Source organism: Pundamilia nyererei, unplaced genomic scaffold (genome assembly GCF_000239375.1).
Source record: "Pundamilia nyererei isolate P.nyererei 1_Seehausen unplaced genomic scaffold, PunNye1.0 scaffold00044, whole genome shotgun sequence".
NCBI classification, from domain to species: Eukaryota; Metazoa; Chordata; class Actinopteri; order Cichliformes; family Cichlidae; genus Pundamilia; species Pundamilia nyererei.
Window position 1 is genome coordinate 2,582,656 of NW_005187445.1, and position 18,326 is coordinate 2,600,981.

Consider the following 18,326-nt stretch of genomic DNA (forward strand, 5'->3'; position numbering starts at 1 on the left):
GCATGATAAACAAGGTCATATTTTGACTCACTACACTGTGGGACTCACTTGCGTGGCGTCGGTGGCGGCTGCTGCTCACTCAGTGACTGCTGGGTGGCTTTCATGTAGCTCAGGCGACGAGCTGCAGATTTGGGCGAAGGTTTGGGGCTTCCTTCTGAGTCATCACTGTCCTCTACGTCTCCCATAGCTTTGACATAACTGCCACTGCGCATCCTTCGACAAGGGATCTCAGTTCCTTTGGTCTTTCCATGACCCAAAGTTCCTGCCCAGTCGCCCAGGGGGACCTGGATTATGCAAACAAATGCTTTGTGAAAAACTTTAAAATACAGGATAATACTGTATCCCTGCTGGCATTTCCTAGTATTTCGCAATATGATTGTGAGGATGTGCAGCAATGGCTTAAAAAAGGTGATATGATTGTCACGACTTGTGAGAAACTCTGCAAATGTGACAATAAAGATTCCCGGTGCTCAAACATTTAAAAAAACAAGACATACACAGAGAAATTATAAACAGATCCATGCAAACTTCCAAAAAATGATGATGGAGATGAATACTCACAAGCCCTCCTACCTGAAGGAACTGTTGTGCCAAGTCTTGGTGGCATGACTTTGATTTAAGCATGGTCCTGTTGACTGTAGCAGAGCCCTTCTGCAACACCTGCCTAGCCTGGGTAAGTGTGAGAGTGGACCAAGAGCCCCTCTTCACCAGTGTATCGTCCTTGCTTCCCCTAGTTCTTTCTTCCTCTTCCTTGGATCCTACTTGTGTTGCTGGGCATGCCAGGAACTTGAGGTCACTGCTGCTTTTGGAGGTCTTGAGAGTATGTGCAGAAATTGTATTATAGCCCTGTGGAATATGTCTTGGAGGGGCCTGGCTGTCTGACACCGCTCTGCCAAGAGTCATCATGCTCAGTGGGTTGCGGTAACCTACAGCTATAGTGCCAGCTTTGGTAGTGTCAGTGTCCAGGGCATCATCTGAGCCCCAGAGGCCTAGTGTACTAGGTCTAGGTCTCTGCTTTTGCCCTTCAGTCTTAGCCCTGTCTTTACTTTTGCTCCTGCGGGTTGGTCTACCACTATCTTCACCACTTCCTGTAGTCCCAGTCATTCCTCCTGCAGAGCGCCCATTTAAGCTACCCTTGATTGCAGAGTTTTCCAAGGACTGAGACTTGGCAAACAGCTTTTGCACAGAATGCATCAGGTGGCGTATGCGTCCTGGGCTCTCACTGCGTTGCTTTGACATACGGCCTCTGTGGAACTGCAGTGTACTGAAGCCATCACGCTGTAGGGGCAGGTGCCTCTCTAGCTGATCCAGTAGGCTGGAAGGTAACCGGTTCATCTTTGCTGCTGCTGCAGACGAGATAGTGGCCGATCCACTGGTGATCATAGGGGCACCAGTCAGGCCCAGACCCAAGCCCATACCCATAGACAAGGATGTGGATAGTGCCCCTGCCCTGCTCCCCTGCCCAACTCCACCACCAGTAGCCATGCAGGCCTGGGAGCAGTCAACCTGGTCAGTCTGAGAGGTAAAATGCAGACGAGGGAAAGTGCTGCTGTTGGACATCTGGCTGAAAGGCAGCAAGCAGTCAGGAGTCAAGGTGGTGGGGCTGGTGGGAGGGCACTGGTGGAGATGGGGGTCCAGAGTGCCATAGTGGTTTATAGTAGGGCTCAACAGAAAGGAGCTGTGAGGGTCAGAGGTCAAAGGATACAGAGGCTTCTGGGAACAGCCCGCTGGTTCACACGAGTCAGACAGGTGACGACTGCGGTTGGCTCCTAACCCTTTCATGGTGGCTGAGGTATTGTCCTTAAAACATGTCTCCAATTAGCGCAGGTCTACTGACCTGCTGGGCCCATTCTGCAATGCAGAAAAATGAAACACAGAGAAAACATCCGATTAAACAATAGAAATTCAAGTCTCTATGCTGATACTCAGTACATGCAGTCTGTTAATGAAAAGAGCAAATACAAACATGTCAAGACTTCAGGGCACATTTATGCCATATTTTTGTTACTTCCATTGACTGACTAGCTTTTCTTTCTTCTTTTCTTTTCTTTTTAAAACTTTTTTAAGCTGCCCTTTCTAAAAGTAATGTTTCATTTTCTTTTTAAAATGTACATTCCCATTCTAGGGATTGCTGACAGTCCACCAAGCCATTTGTGAACAATTTTAAGCTTCATAAAAGCATAGAAGTAACTCTACATTCCCATATTTAAAGCTAATGACCAAATTAGAGTTGGAGCACAATTAGAAGTGTTAATCCCTCTGTGTCCTTGGATTATCAGAGGAGTAACTGAAAAAAAAATGTATGGTGCATTTCACAGAAGAAACACAACAATGAAAATAATGTGGAAAGGAGATCTACTGTCCTCTACAGCACTGTAAGTTCCTGCATACTGTAAGTTGATTAAAACAACACACCACTAGGTGGAGCACCAGTAGCAAGTGCCTACATAACAGTGTGTTGCTTGAGGGGAAATTTACACACACATTTTGTATTTGGCTCTTAAAGTACACTTCAAATTGAATATATCAAACTTTAACGAAGTATATGTGTATGAAATATTAAAACAATCCTACTACGCGATAGAAAATTTATTGCCATTTAAACGCTCTGAACACTTTAGAAGCAGTTTTCCTTCAATCACTGTCTCTATTATTCTGCCGCTGAATACATAAGTGCAATAGAGCCTCAAGATTGAAAAAACAAAAGACAGTAAATCACATATTATTCACAGGGAATAGAAGAAGCTATTCAGCTTACTGTATGAATTGTTTCAGCAAAGCAGGAAACTAGACAGCCAAGGGCCCAATATAAGACATCATTATGATGTACAGCCAGAAAATACTACACTGACAGTGCATAGGAGAACGATTTTGTGACTCATACATGTAAATGAGCTTTATATTTAAGAAGCACCATTTGTCTCCAAAGCAGGAAATAAACCCTCATTTCCACAAATCATTTTTGGTCCTTTGCCATCCTCTCAAATCTACTTACTGTACTAGGAATTGTGATTCTTTCTTTTCTAACTAAAGGGAACAATAAATCTTCCCTAAAGCTCACTAAAAGAAGAATTTTGAGACAAAGCAAATATTTTGCGGTTGCACTTCAGAGGAAACTATATTGGGTACAAGCGGAAATAAACACAGAGAGCAATCTGAAATAAAACTTCACTCTAATGCCCATGTCACAGCTATAACCAGCAAACTGACAGGGGATGACAGCTCTGATGTGTCGCTAATGGCTGCTTTTTCACTGCCTTTTTGGGGTAACACTAAATCTAATGTAGCCTCCTCGTCAATAATAGACACCACAGTTTCCAGTGCAACAACGATAATTTTAACACAGCACTTCATCATCTATTGCATAAGATGTATCTCTGTCATAAAGTGCCTCAGCAACACATCAGCAGGATGACCATAAGCAGAAAAACAGACACACAATGGAGAGCAAATCAAGGAAAGAGAGATATTTGAGTGTGACTGTCACGTGTGTCTTCTATCACAGGTTTATTCATCCTCAAAGCTCACTATGAAAAGACAGTAATATTGCATCAAGGTTATGAAAACTCATAATTCACAAAGCAGAAATCCATGTTGCATTAAATTCGCTCCAACAGATGCTGTCTGTATCAGAGTGGAGTGACTCACCGATCAGTCAATGGTAAGAGCCCTCTCCCACAGCAAGCATGAAATCTTGCCTGGGAGCTGAATGCAGAATGTTAACTGCACACATTTTCATTTTGCTGTGTTGGTTTGTCACTTCTTACATCTCTCCGACCTCCCATACACAATTTACAGTGAGGGAGCAGCCACTTATCTGAGTCAGTGTTCCTGGACGGGCGCAGCAGTGTGCTGACAAATACACCAGCGTTTTACAACGGCGCAGGCTGCTGTAATTCATTCGCCTGAGCTGACTGTAGCCCCACGTGTTCGCGTCCTGTAGGTGCCACTGCTGACAAACTGACACACACCTACACACGCTGGCACACCGACACACACAGAAACGTGCTAATTCGCCCACCTACCCATCCACCGCACCAACAAAACCCTGTCAAGTGTTGAGCATCACAGGGGAAGATGAGAAAGAAATACTGTTCACAGTTCATGTAACTCTGTCGCAGGTTCAGTGCATCTGTCTGTCTGTCTGTGAGATGGTGGCCAGAAGGCTACTGCATAATTACAAGGTGAATGAATCCTTAGACTGCAATGAAGATAGCACATTTAAGACCCTGTTTCACATGCTCACACACTACACGGGTGTAGCAGTGACTGGCTGAACAGAGAACTGGGTGTCACAGGGTGACGGAAATGTCTTTAACTAGCATTTCCAGGTACTGTGTTGTCATTCAGTATCTAAGGTGTGACCTGTCAGTGTTATACTAGCTACAGCTGTAGTCTGCTTAGGTAGTGTGGTAAGTAATCTTACAGTTCTTTGAGTATCCTGGTCCCATAAGGGTTTTGGAAGTGAACTATGGAAGTCCACAACCGTCATTATATATAATACGAAAAGAGATGTGACACACAGAATGTGTTGTTTGTGATAATTGGCTTTAATTGTCAGAATGTATGAGAGTTAGAGTCAGGTGTATAGTACGGTATTTCTGTATTTGAAAAAACACCTGTAAGTCTTGCATGTTATCGTCCTGAAACCCCAGGCCTCATATTACATTACATTTTGGCATACTTTGTTAAACTTTATTGTATTACACTGTGAAATAAACTTGTTGTATCCATATGAGGACATGCTTTTGTTTAAAAAACAATTACTTCCCTTTCAAAGATGACATTCAGTTTTTATATTTATCAGGTCCAACTAACCCCAAATAGCTGGGAAAAATTAAAAATAAATCCCAAAGGAGAAAAGAAAAAGTGTTTTGAATGAAAACACAGAATATTATTAAAGAATCTTGCTCAAAAGCAAATGAAGATACTTGATAAATGTATGGATTTAATGTAAAACGAAAACGAACAATATACTTAATAAAACAAAAGCTGTCCCTAGTGATTTATACACTGGATATATGTTGGCTCATTATAAAATGAACATTTATAATTATCTTATGTGTAAATAGCTTGTGAGGAAAATCACATTAGAGCTGTTGAGCAGATATATTGTGATTTCTTTACTAGAATATAACAAGAAAGTAAATTTGGTTTTAAATTCAGATTCTCAGACTGAATTTGCTCCTTTTATGTAAAAAGCATGTTTTAAACCAGCTCAGGCAGTACCCAGCTTCTTGTGCTATTACAGCTGGGATACACTCGAGCCCACCCTCAACGCTGAACCAGATAAGCATTTAAGAAAAAGAATGGGCAAGTGTTTACAGTAATATTATTTACCTTAGGCTACTTCTCAAAACAAAGAAAAAAATCAAGATAAAACAAATCAGTACACTGAAAGTGAAATAAAATTGCTAATTTCCTTACATTGTGTGGACAGAATAAATACTCAGTTATGTAAGGAAAATGGTTAAAAATGTCAATTGCTTATGTTAGCATACCAAAATGTAAAGACCGAACTATTATATGTATTATCACAGAAACAGAACAAAAAGGCCAGCAAATGATCACAACATCTGGAGCTTGAAAGTTTACAATTAATAATGTTGTCCCTGCTAGAGACACAATAAATGGAATATTATTTTATTAGAGTTGATAAATATATGTATATGATTTATTTATGTATTTTCCTAAAACAAAGATAATTTGGGGAGTCTTCAATGACTAGTCAGTCATTGGTAAGTTCAACACAATACTCTGGCAAAGACAAAAATGCATAATAATTAATTCAGTTAACAATTAACCGACTGCTCATTATGAAATATAATATGTCCACTCCTCCAATTTTCTTCCATCCAGATCGGGGTTGTAACGTAGCTGAAGCCCATCCCAGCTGTCCCACATGCAGTGTTGGGGAGTAACGGAATACATGTACCACCGTTACGTATTTAAAATACAAAACATGAGTAACTGTATTCCGTTACAGTTACCGTTTTAAAAGTTGGTATTCAGAATACAGTTACTTTGTTGAAATTAATGGATTACACGGCGGTATTTTCCTGTTTCATGAACTCCATATTTTTGGAGACAAAACACGCATTAAGAAGCTCTAATGTCTGTGTCTCAACCTTGCGGCCCATGTCACCTCTACTGGCGGCCCGCATAATGATGTGAAGAAATATTTTAAAAGATTATTCACAAAATGATTTAATATGAAGGTAATAAGCAGAGTGTTACAGGCATAGCCCTAAAGAATGTAGCCTCATGGGCAGTGTAGTCCGTGCTGCAGGGAGAATGGACTGCCATACCCGTTATGTGTCTGTGAGCGCGAGGAGGGAGAAAAAGGTGAGTGGAAAAGTACGAGTTATCACCGAGCAGAAACGGGAGATGGAAGCATGTAAATATATAATATATATATGTATATACAAAGTTGACCCAGACAACCAAGTAAAGCTAGTTTTCAGCTACGAGCCCGACACGGAACCCGACGTATTAGCCAGAGGTCCCTTTACTACGGTTCGGAGCCGCGGACCTTTTTTATATACACGCGGAATAGTTTTCTATACGAGATCGCTGCAAAAAGTGCAGCCTTACCTAATGTCAACCTACTGTTACTCATTTATACTAAGAGAAAAAAAAAGATTTAAAAATCTAGTTGGTGTTGGTATGGCGAGTAACCTTCAGTAATAGTAATAAATCACACAGCAATAGTACATTCATGTGGTTGTAAAAGCATGATAATATATTAAGTAATCCAAACTATTCAGAATACGTTACTCTCATTGAGTAACGTAACGGAATACGTTACAAAATACATTTTGGGGCATGTAATCTGTAATCTGTAGTGGAATACATTTTAAAAGTAACCTTCCCAACACTGCCCACATGTAGTGGGGCAAATGCGTCACACCTAAAGTCAACGCAGAATCCCTAATAAGGCTAACACAATGTCTTTGGATTATGTGAGAAAACCGTAGCACCAAGACAGAAACCACCCAGGTACAGAGGCCACATGCAAACTCTACACATGAAGACACTAACTGACCAGGAAGTTCCACCCAGAGGCTTCTTGTTGTGAAACAACAATGCTAAGCAGTGCGCCACTGTGCTGAACTCAGGTAAAGAGAATACACTTTGCTCATATTTTTCTTCTGCCGTCTGAAACCCCATTCTCCCTGTGACAAATCACACAGCCAAAAACCTATCGTCTTTTTTATCAGCTAAAGCAGACTGAAGAATCACCACCTATTCTCCCCAGACTGCAATATACTGCTGAAAAGGTTAAAAGAGCTAAACCGGAGAGACTTTAAAAAGCACTGGGATGTTTCAAGCTCTACAACGTGTAACATTGAGAGTTCATAATGAGTGCTAAAGCTGGCTTCATACTGGGAAAATAAAATGAGTTTAGTATTCATGCACAAGTAGTGAAAACACACTTAAACTCCTATTGTCAGGGTCCTGGGTCTGAGCGACCCAGGATCCCTGGGCAGTCACGGACTGGTGATATTATATGTATTTTTGGTGTTGTGGCTGCTCTTCTCCATGCTTGTAGATGTGAGTGTGTGTGTGCGCACTGTTTATACACAGAGCACCGCGCCTGGGTCCTCATTCCCCATATCCCCACGGTCTGCCATGCCAAACCGTGATACCCATTATGATAAACTAGATTTCCCTGCTTAACGAATTTGCAGACAACAATTCCGTTTTATTTTTGGCCACTTGGGTGCTGCAAGAACAATCTGTAAACACGACATTGACATATTATCACCTTTTAAGCTGATATGTTGAACTTGTTAGCAAACAGTTTCCTGTTTACACAGCCTGCAGACACAGTACAGAGCAACATTATCCTTCATTTGGCGCTGTGCCGCTGGCCACCTGACAAATTTAAGAGTAATATTCGCTCTTCTTAAACAACAATTTTATCTCAACTAACTCTTGAGGTAAATAGCTGCTAAATGCACAGTTATGATAGCAGCTGGTTGGAAACTGCTTCTGTTTTGTGCTCAGCAGGTATAGTCAGTTTTTTATGAGCAGTGGGAGTGATCTGGGGGGAGCTGCAGACTCAGGTTATAGCTCTGTGTGGCTTAAGCTGCTCCATTCACAGTATACATAATCATTAGACTCAGCACATACTGATTACAGCTGCTTTAAATTCACTAAAGGAGTTTCATTTCAAGTTAGCTCTCTGTTCAAGTTAAAAAACAAAGCTACAGACTCAAGAAGCCACTTGAGTCATCGAGTAAGTTCAGTTTGAATGCAGTGACAGTGGCTGACATGGCTCCATTCTGTCACCATGGTAAATATTATAAATAGTGTTGATCGTCTGAACTGTTGTACTTGGAGATATATTGAAAAGTGGTTCAAAAGATTTAGAAACATTAATATAACCCATTATATTTTAAATTGTTCTAAAATAAACAGTGACAAACAGTTAACTCTGCACTGTTGCAAGATACGATCCAGGGTTCAGATGTCCTATATAGAGACAGATTCCCATCCTTAAGTAAAATTTTAATCAGTCAAGGCTCCTCTCTGGCTGATTTATTAAAGTATTCCTATTATACTGGCTGTTACTGTATGCTGTGTGCACACGCGTATATGCGATTATTTGAGTTGGCCCCGATACAACATTACTTTCTCATGGTATTGTGTTGGAAAATCAAAGCCAGATGACAAACAATAAACAAGCTCAAATATTATCAAGGCTGCAGCTTTGCAAACAGAATAAACGCTCATTGTTGGAAGACGTCAGTGACTTCCCAAATACCTTGTATTAATGTTATTTTCAGAGTAGCTTATCAAGAGAAAAATAAATCACAGTGGAGAAAAAATGTTTTTAGGATCCTTTAGATTATGCATCAGACTTTTCTACCACTAAATTAGAGATGTTTTTGATATTCAGGGAACTCCTGCTCAAACAAAATGAAACAACTTCAGTTATTTAATATATATATATATATATATATATATGTGCAAAAGTTTTTTTCCTTCTTCAGCAATATTTTGCAGATGCTATATTTAGTAGAAATAAAATAAAAACCTTAAAATACTCAATAATTTCATGTCTATATCAATAAAACAGGATTGATACTTATATGGTGTGAAAACAATTACGCACACACATAGAATAATCAGTAAATCACTGGGATATGATGCTAAGCAGTCAGGTGCTGACAACCCCGCATCTACATAAGACCTGTGTGTTCTGTGCATGTATACTATAAATCACTGACAATAGAACATGATGAATAATAATAATGCATGAACAAAAAGTATTATCTCTTTATTTTCTTTCTTTTTTTTTTTACACTTCCTGCTTCTATATTTTGTAAACCCGACTTCACAAAAGCATGGAAATTCAATAAAATCTTGACAACCAGTGAAAATGTGCCTGTCTCCCTCCACATTTCCACAAGTACAAAGTCCATGTTAACAGTAATAACACTTAAGATGGGCCAACACCATCCGCTATCCCCACTGTCTAGTGAGAATCTACTAATAGCTTGTTGCAGTCGCTAAGTTATGTCATTTGGTGCTTCCTGTGGATAAAGCAACTGTTATTCTCTACTGCCCTGAGAAAGCAAGACCTGAGGATAACAGGACTAATGAGAACAAAAACCTTAAACATTTATCACAATACTTTTCCACAAGATGTACATTATACATGCATCTGAGAGGAATTTTTTGAACATTTAAATTTTTCCCTCTCATTAACACATTTCCCCAAACCTATTTGTCAAACTGCCAACACCGTCAATCACTGTCATCGGTACAGTGTGATATTTCGACTCTCTACATTGCTTCACCAATGCACCAGAACAATATCTCACAGGTTTAAATTTGTACAAAACAACTCAACTTTAAAAGTGACAGTTGATCTTTTTATGAGGTTTTCAACTATTTCATGGTTAGAGTCATTTAATTTCTGGTATCTCTACTGTATGTTCGACAAATGCACCCATTTATATGTCAACGTGTTAATGGTAACTACACTCACAGCAAAAAAAGCATTGAAATCTTTTGCTTCTTGCATGACACAAACAGCTTTTATTTATGTTTAAAAAATAATATTACTCATATTGTCAAACATAGTAACACAGCTAGAACACTTCCTGTTCCGTTATACCTTTTTGTTTTTTTCTGAGATTATCAGTATAATGTTCTGTAACATAATGCAGATATAAGAGAGCCATTCTGACAGTGTAGCTGTATATAGCCAAAAACACATTAATGTCAAACATCATTTATAACCTGAGGGGCTGCAACACAGAGGCATTTTTGTCTGGAAGGGATTTAACTGCCAAGTGTTGGCCAATCACATTACAGGAGAAGGCAGGGTTTGCTGAAAGAATCAGCTACACTCAGGAAAATTGTACTTAATGTGATGATAAAATGCAATCATAATACAACTTTATCGTTGACACTGGGTATTTCCCCCCAACAGAGCTGTCAATGTTTACAGTTTATTTTGAGCTTTTTTAAATTTTATTTATTTTTAATAACGACTGCCCAAAATGAAGTCATAACAGGTGCAACCTGAAGATCGGATTATTACTTTAGGACTTGCCATGCACTGAGTATGTCATTTACAGTGTGGAAAGACTCTGAGAGAGACAGCTGACAGCTTTGGTACTGCACCCCCTGCGTATTTACAGAAGGTAGAGGTTTTCCAAAGCACCTGCTTATCTCATTCAGTGATTGACAATGTGGATGGCATGCGTGCACGCCTTCCAAAATCAGAAAGAATCTTCCTTTCACATTGCTGAACACCGAGGCCGCTGCACTCAAAACATGAAGCCTACTGAAAAATTCAGAGCTTGAAGCATTTGCTGTTCATGGGATTCTCATCAGTGCTTTGCCCATTAAAATGATCCCAAAACGCTGCTCTCCCTCATTCACCACTGCACACACTGAAGTGTAATTAGAGTGAGACGTTGCCATTTCCCTTGAGCCATTTACCATCCTCATTGTACTGCTTCTGGTTCCCTTCTGCATGTTTTCATTTGGTAACGTCTTGTGCCAGCGCCACAAAGATTCACTTCAGTGATTCTGCAAGACTGAACGTCATAGTGCCGGACAGAATAACATTTATGGTGCTCATTTAAAAAAAAAGAGGCGAGCTGCACAATGATGTGCAAATCTCTCACAGCACTTGCTGGTAAGGCTGAACTGTGCTTGTGATGATACGAATAAGAGCAAAAGTCAAATTCTGGGTTTGAAAAAATTTTTTTTTTTGTTCTTTTCATGAAAAAGAGCAAGCCTAAGCTGTAGGAGAGCTGTGAACTTTCCTCCCTGTCAAACAGACTTAGACATTACAATGGACTCAGGCGAAACAAGACATAAAGGACCCAATGCTGCACGCATTAACCTCTGCAGTCATGTGCTGTTGTGTCATGCATGCTAAGCATGCACAGCCCAATGTCTACATTGTTAAAACACTCTATCCATAAATTCAGAATAGAACTTGGGCACTGGGGAATTATTACATGCTATTGGTTAGTAGCCAGCATGGCAAATCCTCCGCCAGCGCTTGTTTAAAATGCTGTCAAAGCTATAATAGTCCTGGGGGGCAGGGCTTAGAGAGGAAATTCTTCACTTTGAAAACTGAAAAGGCAGAACACACAGCACTATGTCACAGGAAACACAATGGGTCCGTTTGAGCATTGTTTGAGTATTAAACTCAAATGTTTAAATCTTCTCTCTGGTCTCACTCTCGGTATAAGTCTATCTCACTAGCTGGTTGGATTCCTAACCCATTTTCTAACTACTGGGTTTAATTCTGGCTGGATTAAATCTATCCATTTGATTGTGAACTCTGAGTGATTATCTTTTCAATACTAGCTGACCTCTAGAGCAGGACTGGATTTTCTTCAATTTAAAGAAGGACAGTGACCTTAAATCATCGGATTTCATGTCCAGTAAAATAAAGATCCTCTTTGTGCCTACTCAGTTCTTCATGGAGTACTGTCGGATTATTTAAAATAGGTTAACCTGGTACCAGTGTGAGCATTTGAGCCTAAATAATAATAATAATAGTAATGAAACCCAGTGTGTAATTATTCAACTGCAAAAGGCAAAACATTGCATTGGGGGTTTGCAGTTGCATTCCCATAACTTCAGCTATATCTTATTGCAGCCTGGGGTGTCATATTAAAAAGATTTCCAACAATAGTCCAATGATGGGAGGCAAGCTTAGGCCTGCTGAACATTTCCTAACTGCTCAAATTGGTAATGTGCTAAAAACAAGATGAAATTAATATTCTGTTTCGGCTTCCGTACTGTGGAGGGATTAGAGCATCCAAGAGTATCAGGATTTAGGTTTCAGTGTGTACGGCACATGACCAGAGAAAGCAGTACAGCTGCAGCAGTCAGGCCTGAGGAGCAGCATATCTGTTCATTAAGAGACACACTTAAACAAGAGCAGAAGCTGTTGTGAGGATTACGCCAAGGTCATATTAATATGCAAAGATTTTTTTTTTAAATAAAGTGCTGAAAAGTGGTATAATTACAGCGAACATCAAAGCTGTACAGCCAGCAACGAGAGCAATCGGATCAGAAGAATCTCATTTAAAACTATTGGCACAACAGTTTGTTTATGGCAATAGATTTTACTGAAACCTAGATGAACATTGAAATACGGCATATCCTAATTCGTCTAATTGTCAGGAGCCAGTATTAGACTACCACAGCAAAAGAACCACCCTCCTACAAAATAAATTATTGCATAGAAAAAGGATAAGCTAAGATATCACTATCACCAAATTTATTGGTAATCCATCTAAGTTCCAATGAACCTTTTCATTGATTTAAAAAGAAAGCAAAAGATTCCTTAAATGCTGATCTGTCATAGATGGATTTATTTTCCGTGGTTAAAAAAAATGTTCATTTAACTGTTTTTCTTTCAGGTCCATTTCAAGGGGGCAGCACTCTAAGGGGAAATACGTAGACCTCCTCTAGCTCTTGTGGAGGTATATAGAAACATCCCAGAGCAGTAATCTGTAATTCAGCAAAACCTCACTTAGGAGGAGGCGTCCCAGTCAGGTGCTAGAACCACCTCAGGTATTTACTTTTGTACCTCGGGGGTGGTGCTGAAGGACAGACCTCTAGTTTGCCACTTCATCGTAATAGAGAGGGTTTGAATGCCATTGTGATTCCCAAGGTTAGCTGACCCTGCACGAGGGGCCAGACTAAGTTGGGATAAAAAAAACAAACCCAAAACAACCTCTATGAAGACCACACCAAGGTCTCACCTTGGGGAGCAGCTCATTGCTGAGCTTCAGGTGGGCACAGGGCAAGACAAAAGCTTTCAGAGCCTCTGGTGCTAGCATGGCTAAAATACTACAAATCTCATTAGAAGATTTCCTGAGCACCATACAAACTCAGCCCCTGCCAATAGTGGGTGGATGAAAAAGGCTGTCTTTTTATCAGCTGTGAGAGAAAACAGAAGACCCTTAGGACTACAGCAATTCAGACAGAGAATCATTGGTTACAGGGCCAGCTTAGCAGAGGCTGAGAGGTAGCATCAATGACCAAGGTCACTTGCCTGTACTTGTAGGGATACACACTTTTGTCTTGTGTACCAGATTGATATTTGATGAACGTGGATGAAAAATATTACTTGTTAAATTGTTGGGCGGTCAGGGTAAAAGTGGGCTAAGGCCAGGGCCAAGGCTGTAATGCAGCTGTTTTATGTATCTGTCTTTCAATGTACTAGACTAAATTCAAAGTCATAGCTGACAATGAGACAAGTATACCAGACAGCTTCTGTTTGCTGGCCACCTTAACAAAGTATGTAATCCCTGGCTGACCTCCAGGCCCTAGTCTTTTGTTTAGAGTTGAAAGGGACTCCTGAATAAAGTTGCCAGACTGAGTGATTTTCATTCAAACTGTTTGACTTACACATATCTGTATGTAAATATGTATATATATCTATATAAAAAGTGCAATGATTTCTAAACAGTGCAAAATTTTGTTAAGTGCTTTAAAATAAAGCTGAAAGTCATATCTTGACTAATTCAAACCCACTGTAGTGGTGTACACAGGCAAAATTGGCTCTAACTTTATATATTTTAGGACTTCTATTATTCATCACATTCATTAGTTTGCATAAATGTTACCAGTAAAACTGTCATGAGGATGGGAGAGTATGGCAGTGTAAGACCTGTGAGGGGAAACTTGGCAGAATAAAGGCAAGCGTTCATTGAGGCTGATAAAATCCAAGATCAGAAGCAAAGTCCAAAATCCAATGAATACTCAGAATTCCAGAAATAAACTAAGGAAACTAACTGGGACTAATAAAAGAAGAACACAGTATGACACAACAAGACAACACAGGAAAACTGAGAATACATATTTGTAGATGAGGTAATGAGGGAAGTCGAAACACCTGGGTAACAAGAGACAGCTGAAATGAATGAAATTATGAGACAAGGGGAAGTAAAAGCAAACGCACAACATTAGAGACAAGTAACTACCAAAATAAAGCAGGATGGGGGGGGGGAACCATAACTAAATGGGAAAACGCAGACAGATGAATGAACTTAACAGTTGACACAAAAGGATGGGACAAGAAATAAATAAAATTAATAAAAATTAATAAATAAAAATTAATACCTTGGCTGTTTTTAAGGTACCTGGGTGGGGGATACTTTTTATCAGTCAAATCTGGTAACACTGCTTCTAGCCCTTCTAGCATATCACACACTCTGAAGCTACCAGTACATGTAGCTGGAGGAATATTGTGGCACAAAGCGTGACCTGGAATTTGTCTGATCACATCAGAACAGATTCTCAGATATCATAAAGCCTGCCCTGTGGACACCCATCAGCAGGCAGTCGGAGCACTGATGATGAACTGGAGGTAGACTGAATACTCTGCCCTGCCAGTGTGGGTATGTCTCACAGATGACGCACTGAAGTTCCATCTTGGGAGAGTGCTGGTTGTACTCCCATATCCTCTGCTGCCATCTCACAGTTGACAAAAGCTCATCACTCAGTGCTCTCCAGCTGGTCTGTGATCCCATGCGTGCTTGACACCAAGGGACATGAAGCTGAGTAAATGTGGATCAACGAAGATGGGAAATGATGGGCAGCATTTAGCCAATGCAGTGTCAGACTAATTTACCCTTGACTACGCTGTCATCTTGGACGGGAGATGAGAGGCTAAGCTTACCGAGCGGGCGAAGTGAAAATAGAACATCATTCTGTGGATTTAGATGCTATACTATACAGCAAGAACTTACATTTATGTTACACAGCCATTTATTTATTTATTTAGTTTTACATATAAATGTATTCAGAGCTGTGTTTTTCCTGAAGAATTGTAGATTCAAGTTGATAGACACAGCACAGCCGAAAAACAAGCCTGAAAATGTAAATGAAACCATGTCACTCACCAGCTTGGCTCACTTTCATTCCCAGACATGTATACTGTACACACACAGCTCATGATGTGCTGGCAACCCAGTGAGATTCTAGTACAGTACATCTACATATTTAACGTCCGCGGTGATGAAAGGAAGAGCTGTTTCATTATGAAAGAAAACACCGTCCATAATTAAAGCATTAAGAACAGAATAGAAGTGAATAAATCCATAAAAGAATAAAAGCCTTTCACTTATCTTTTACAAATGGTCAGACGAATTAAATCTGACTGACAGTGAAAATGCTTTCTTCTATTGTAACATCTGAAGGAAGCAATGATACATATTTTTAAATGGATGACAAAAACAGCATCTAATAATAAATTCTGAATTTCTAACTTCAACAAACTTGAACTAAAACCAACCAAAACAATTTGATAAGTAAACAACTGTTTTGTTTTTTGTTAAAATAGGACATTTATTGTCACATTTATACAATCAAACACGCGTTTAAGGTAATATAAAGGTTCAAATAAATGATGAGTATCAGTTTGAAATTTAGAACTAACGGCAGTCTCCACTGTTAAATGTCAACCATTAATCTGCCCGACCTCCCTATGCATAATTTGTGGCGCTATAGGTCCTGTGTGTGTCACTCCTGCTAAACATTTTCTGTATGACTTTTTCCAGTCTTTTGTCCCACTCTACTCTACAATGTTGGTTCATTTCATTTCAGGCATTTGTTTATGCACAGGACTTTTAAGGTCCTGCCCAATGACTGTAGATCAACGACCTGCCACAATGTCAGGTTGAGGTCTGAAGTTTGTAACACCTTCATTCTTTTCTTTTTCAGTCATTTTGATGTAGATTTGCTGCTGGGGTTATAATCATTGTTCTGTTTAATGATTAGATTTTGGCTAAACTTTAGCTGTCAGACAGATAGCCTTATATTTGACTCAAGAATACTTTGGTATACAAAGGAGGATCAACTCAACAGCTGCAATGTGCCCAGGTCCTGCAAAAAAGCCAAAAACATTACCGCTCCACCACCGTGCTTGATACAATCCCGATCAAAAGTGTAAGACCACTTGAAAAATGGCTTTAAAACAGCCTGTTTCAGTTTAAGTGGTGTTTTATATAAATTGTATCTTTAAAAAAATGTTTTCTCTCTCTCCCATTTTTTCTTGTTGCATGTTGAAGCTCTACTTGGAACCTTGTTAAGATCCAGCAATGCAAAATATGATTTTTTTTCTTTTTTTTGTTGTTGCCATTTTTCAAGTGGTATTCAACTTTTGACCGTACGGCATTTGGGATGAAATTTTCATGCTAAAATGCTAAAACCTGCTGTGCTGCCACAATCTTTTTGGAGAGCATAGGCAATGTTAACACATATCTGAATGCTCCAGAACAGCAAACTGCCTTTTAGAGGTTATCACACCTCTAAAAGGCTGATGATCAGTTAATAAAGTTCATTTGGTTAGCAGCACCTAGCTACTACTTACCTTCTTAATAGTTTTTCACACACTGCTTCTGCATTTTGGCTTAATTTGTCTTAAATAAGTAGTGACATGGCATAATATTCTTTGAAGTTCTTCTGAGGTTGTATTTTAATTTTAAGACCTGCTAAAGACCAGGTGATTTGACTTTTTTATGTAGAAATTTTGCTTCAGTTATTCTCCAGTCAAGCAAAAACAAGAGACCAGGAAGTTTAGACTGGCTGTTTCCTTGGTGTAGTTTAAAGATGCTAAATGGGACAAAATCACCTGAGATCAGAGCATGTGGAAGACTGCAGTTTAACTCAGTATCAGTTAACTGGAGCTGTCAGGACAGCATGAAGAATAAGGGTAAGAGGGTTATGACAAGCCAGGTAAAATTTGATTAGTCTTTAGTGCAGATGCCGAGAAATCTGTGGTTCCACATTTTTTAAGGTGTTTATCCAATAAAAGCTTAAATCAAACTGAAATTACATTTAGCCTTCCTCTTTTGTCAAAAATAACATCAAGTGAATATGCAAACAGACGAAAGTGGCGTGACATATGTTTACAGGCTTTTTGGTGTTCTGTAAGTGAGGAGCTAATATGCTGTCTATCTTAAAAAGTGACTCGTGCAGAGACTTTTCCAAGAATGTGAATATGAATGTTTATTTAATCAGGAAAAAAATCTGTTTATGTTTGCAACTTACACTGCAGCTCTAAAAATGCAGGAAATTCTCTACAGTGATGTTATTTATGAATATGATTTATTACCATAAATAAATAAATATTGCTTTCGATGTTGAGAAGAACACTGCCCTAGCTAGCAATGGGGTCGTTTTCAGGACTCATTGTAGTGACTGATCACATCTGGCTAATGTTAGTTTTCAGCATTAAAATGCACAAAAAACAAACCAACAAGCAAACAAAAAATTCCAGAATTTTTGAATTGTTCCAATTTGGGGCGGTATTTTTATTAGTTAAGTCTTAAGTTGCATACTGGAGTGGTAGGTGTTGCTGTTTTGACTGACAGATGTACTGACACAGGCCGCTGAAGCCTATTGGCATCTGCTAGGCTTCACCTCAGCAAATTGGAATCACTGAACTGGACCTTTCCACTGTGTGTCTGTGAGCTGTTGGTGCCTATCAGCGCATTTTCATGGATTATCTGACAAATAGTATGACCTGCTTTGTAGTGCAGATCATCTCACAAGTCTGTGCTCCAGTCCTTGTGAATGAAATTCTGGTATTTTATGTGCGCTGTGTGCTCTAATGCATCCTTACAGTTTAGGGATGCAGCTTTCTAAACAAATTTGTGAAGGTTAGCTGTTAACTTCAATCCACACTTTCATCCAAATATGTTAAGTTCAGGCTCCAGTTGCCTAACCCCCGAAAAAATAGATAGATAGATAGATAGATAGATAGATAGATAGATAGATAGATAGATAGATAGATAGATAGATAGATAGATAGATAGATAGATAGATAG

The 18,326-nt window shown here is 39.4% G+C and overlaps 1 protein-coding gene across 2 annotated transcripts in view; it reads right to left on the bottom strand.

The window, feature by feature from the left end:
- The window catches only part of dlgap4a (discs, large (Drosophila) homolog-associated protein 4a), a 97,110-nt gene that overhangs the window by 21,855 nt on the left and 56,929 nt on the right, over window positions 1-18,326 (bottom strand). The window contains exons 2-3 of one of the 2 annotated variants that reach the window (XM_013910514.1): window positions 574-1,851; window positions 49-284 (exon numbers count right to left, since the gene is read on the bottom strand). In XM_013910514.1, the coding sequence (XP_013765968.1) occupies window positions 49-284; window positions 574-1,782 (1,445 nt within the window). In that variant the 5' untranslated portion in view covers window positions 1,783-1,851. Of the gene's footprint in view, window positions 1-48; window positions 285-561; window positions 1,852-18,326 lie in introns of both variants that reach the window. The other variant, XM_013910513.1, reaches the window with a different exon arrangement.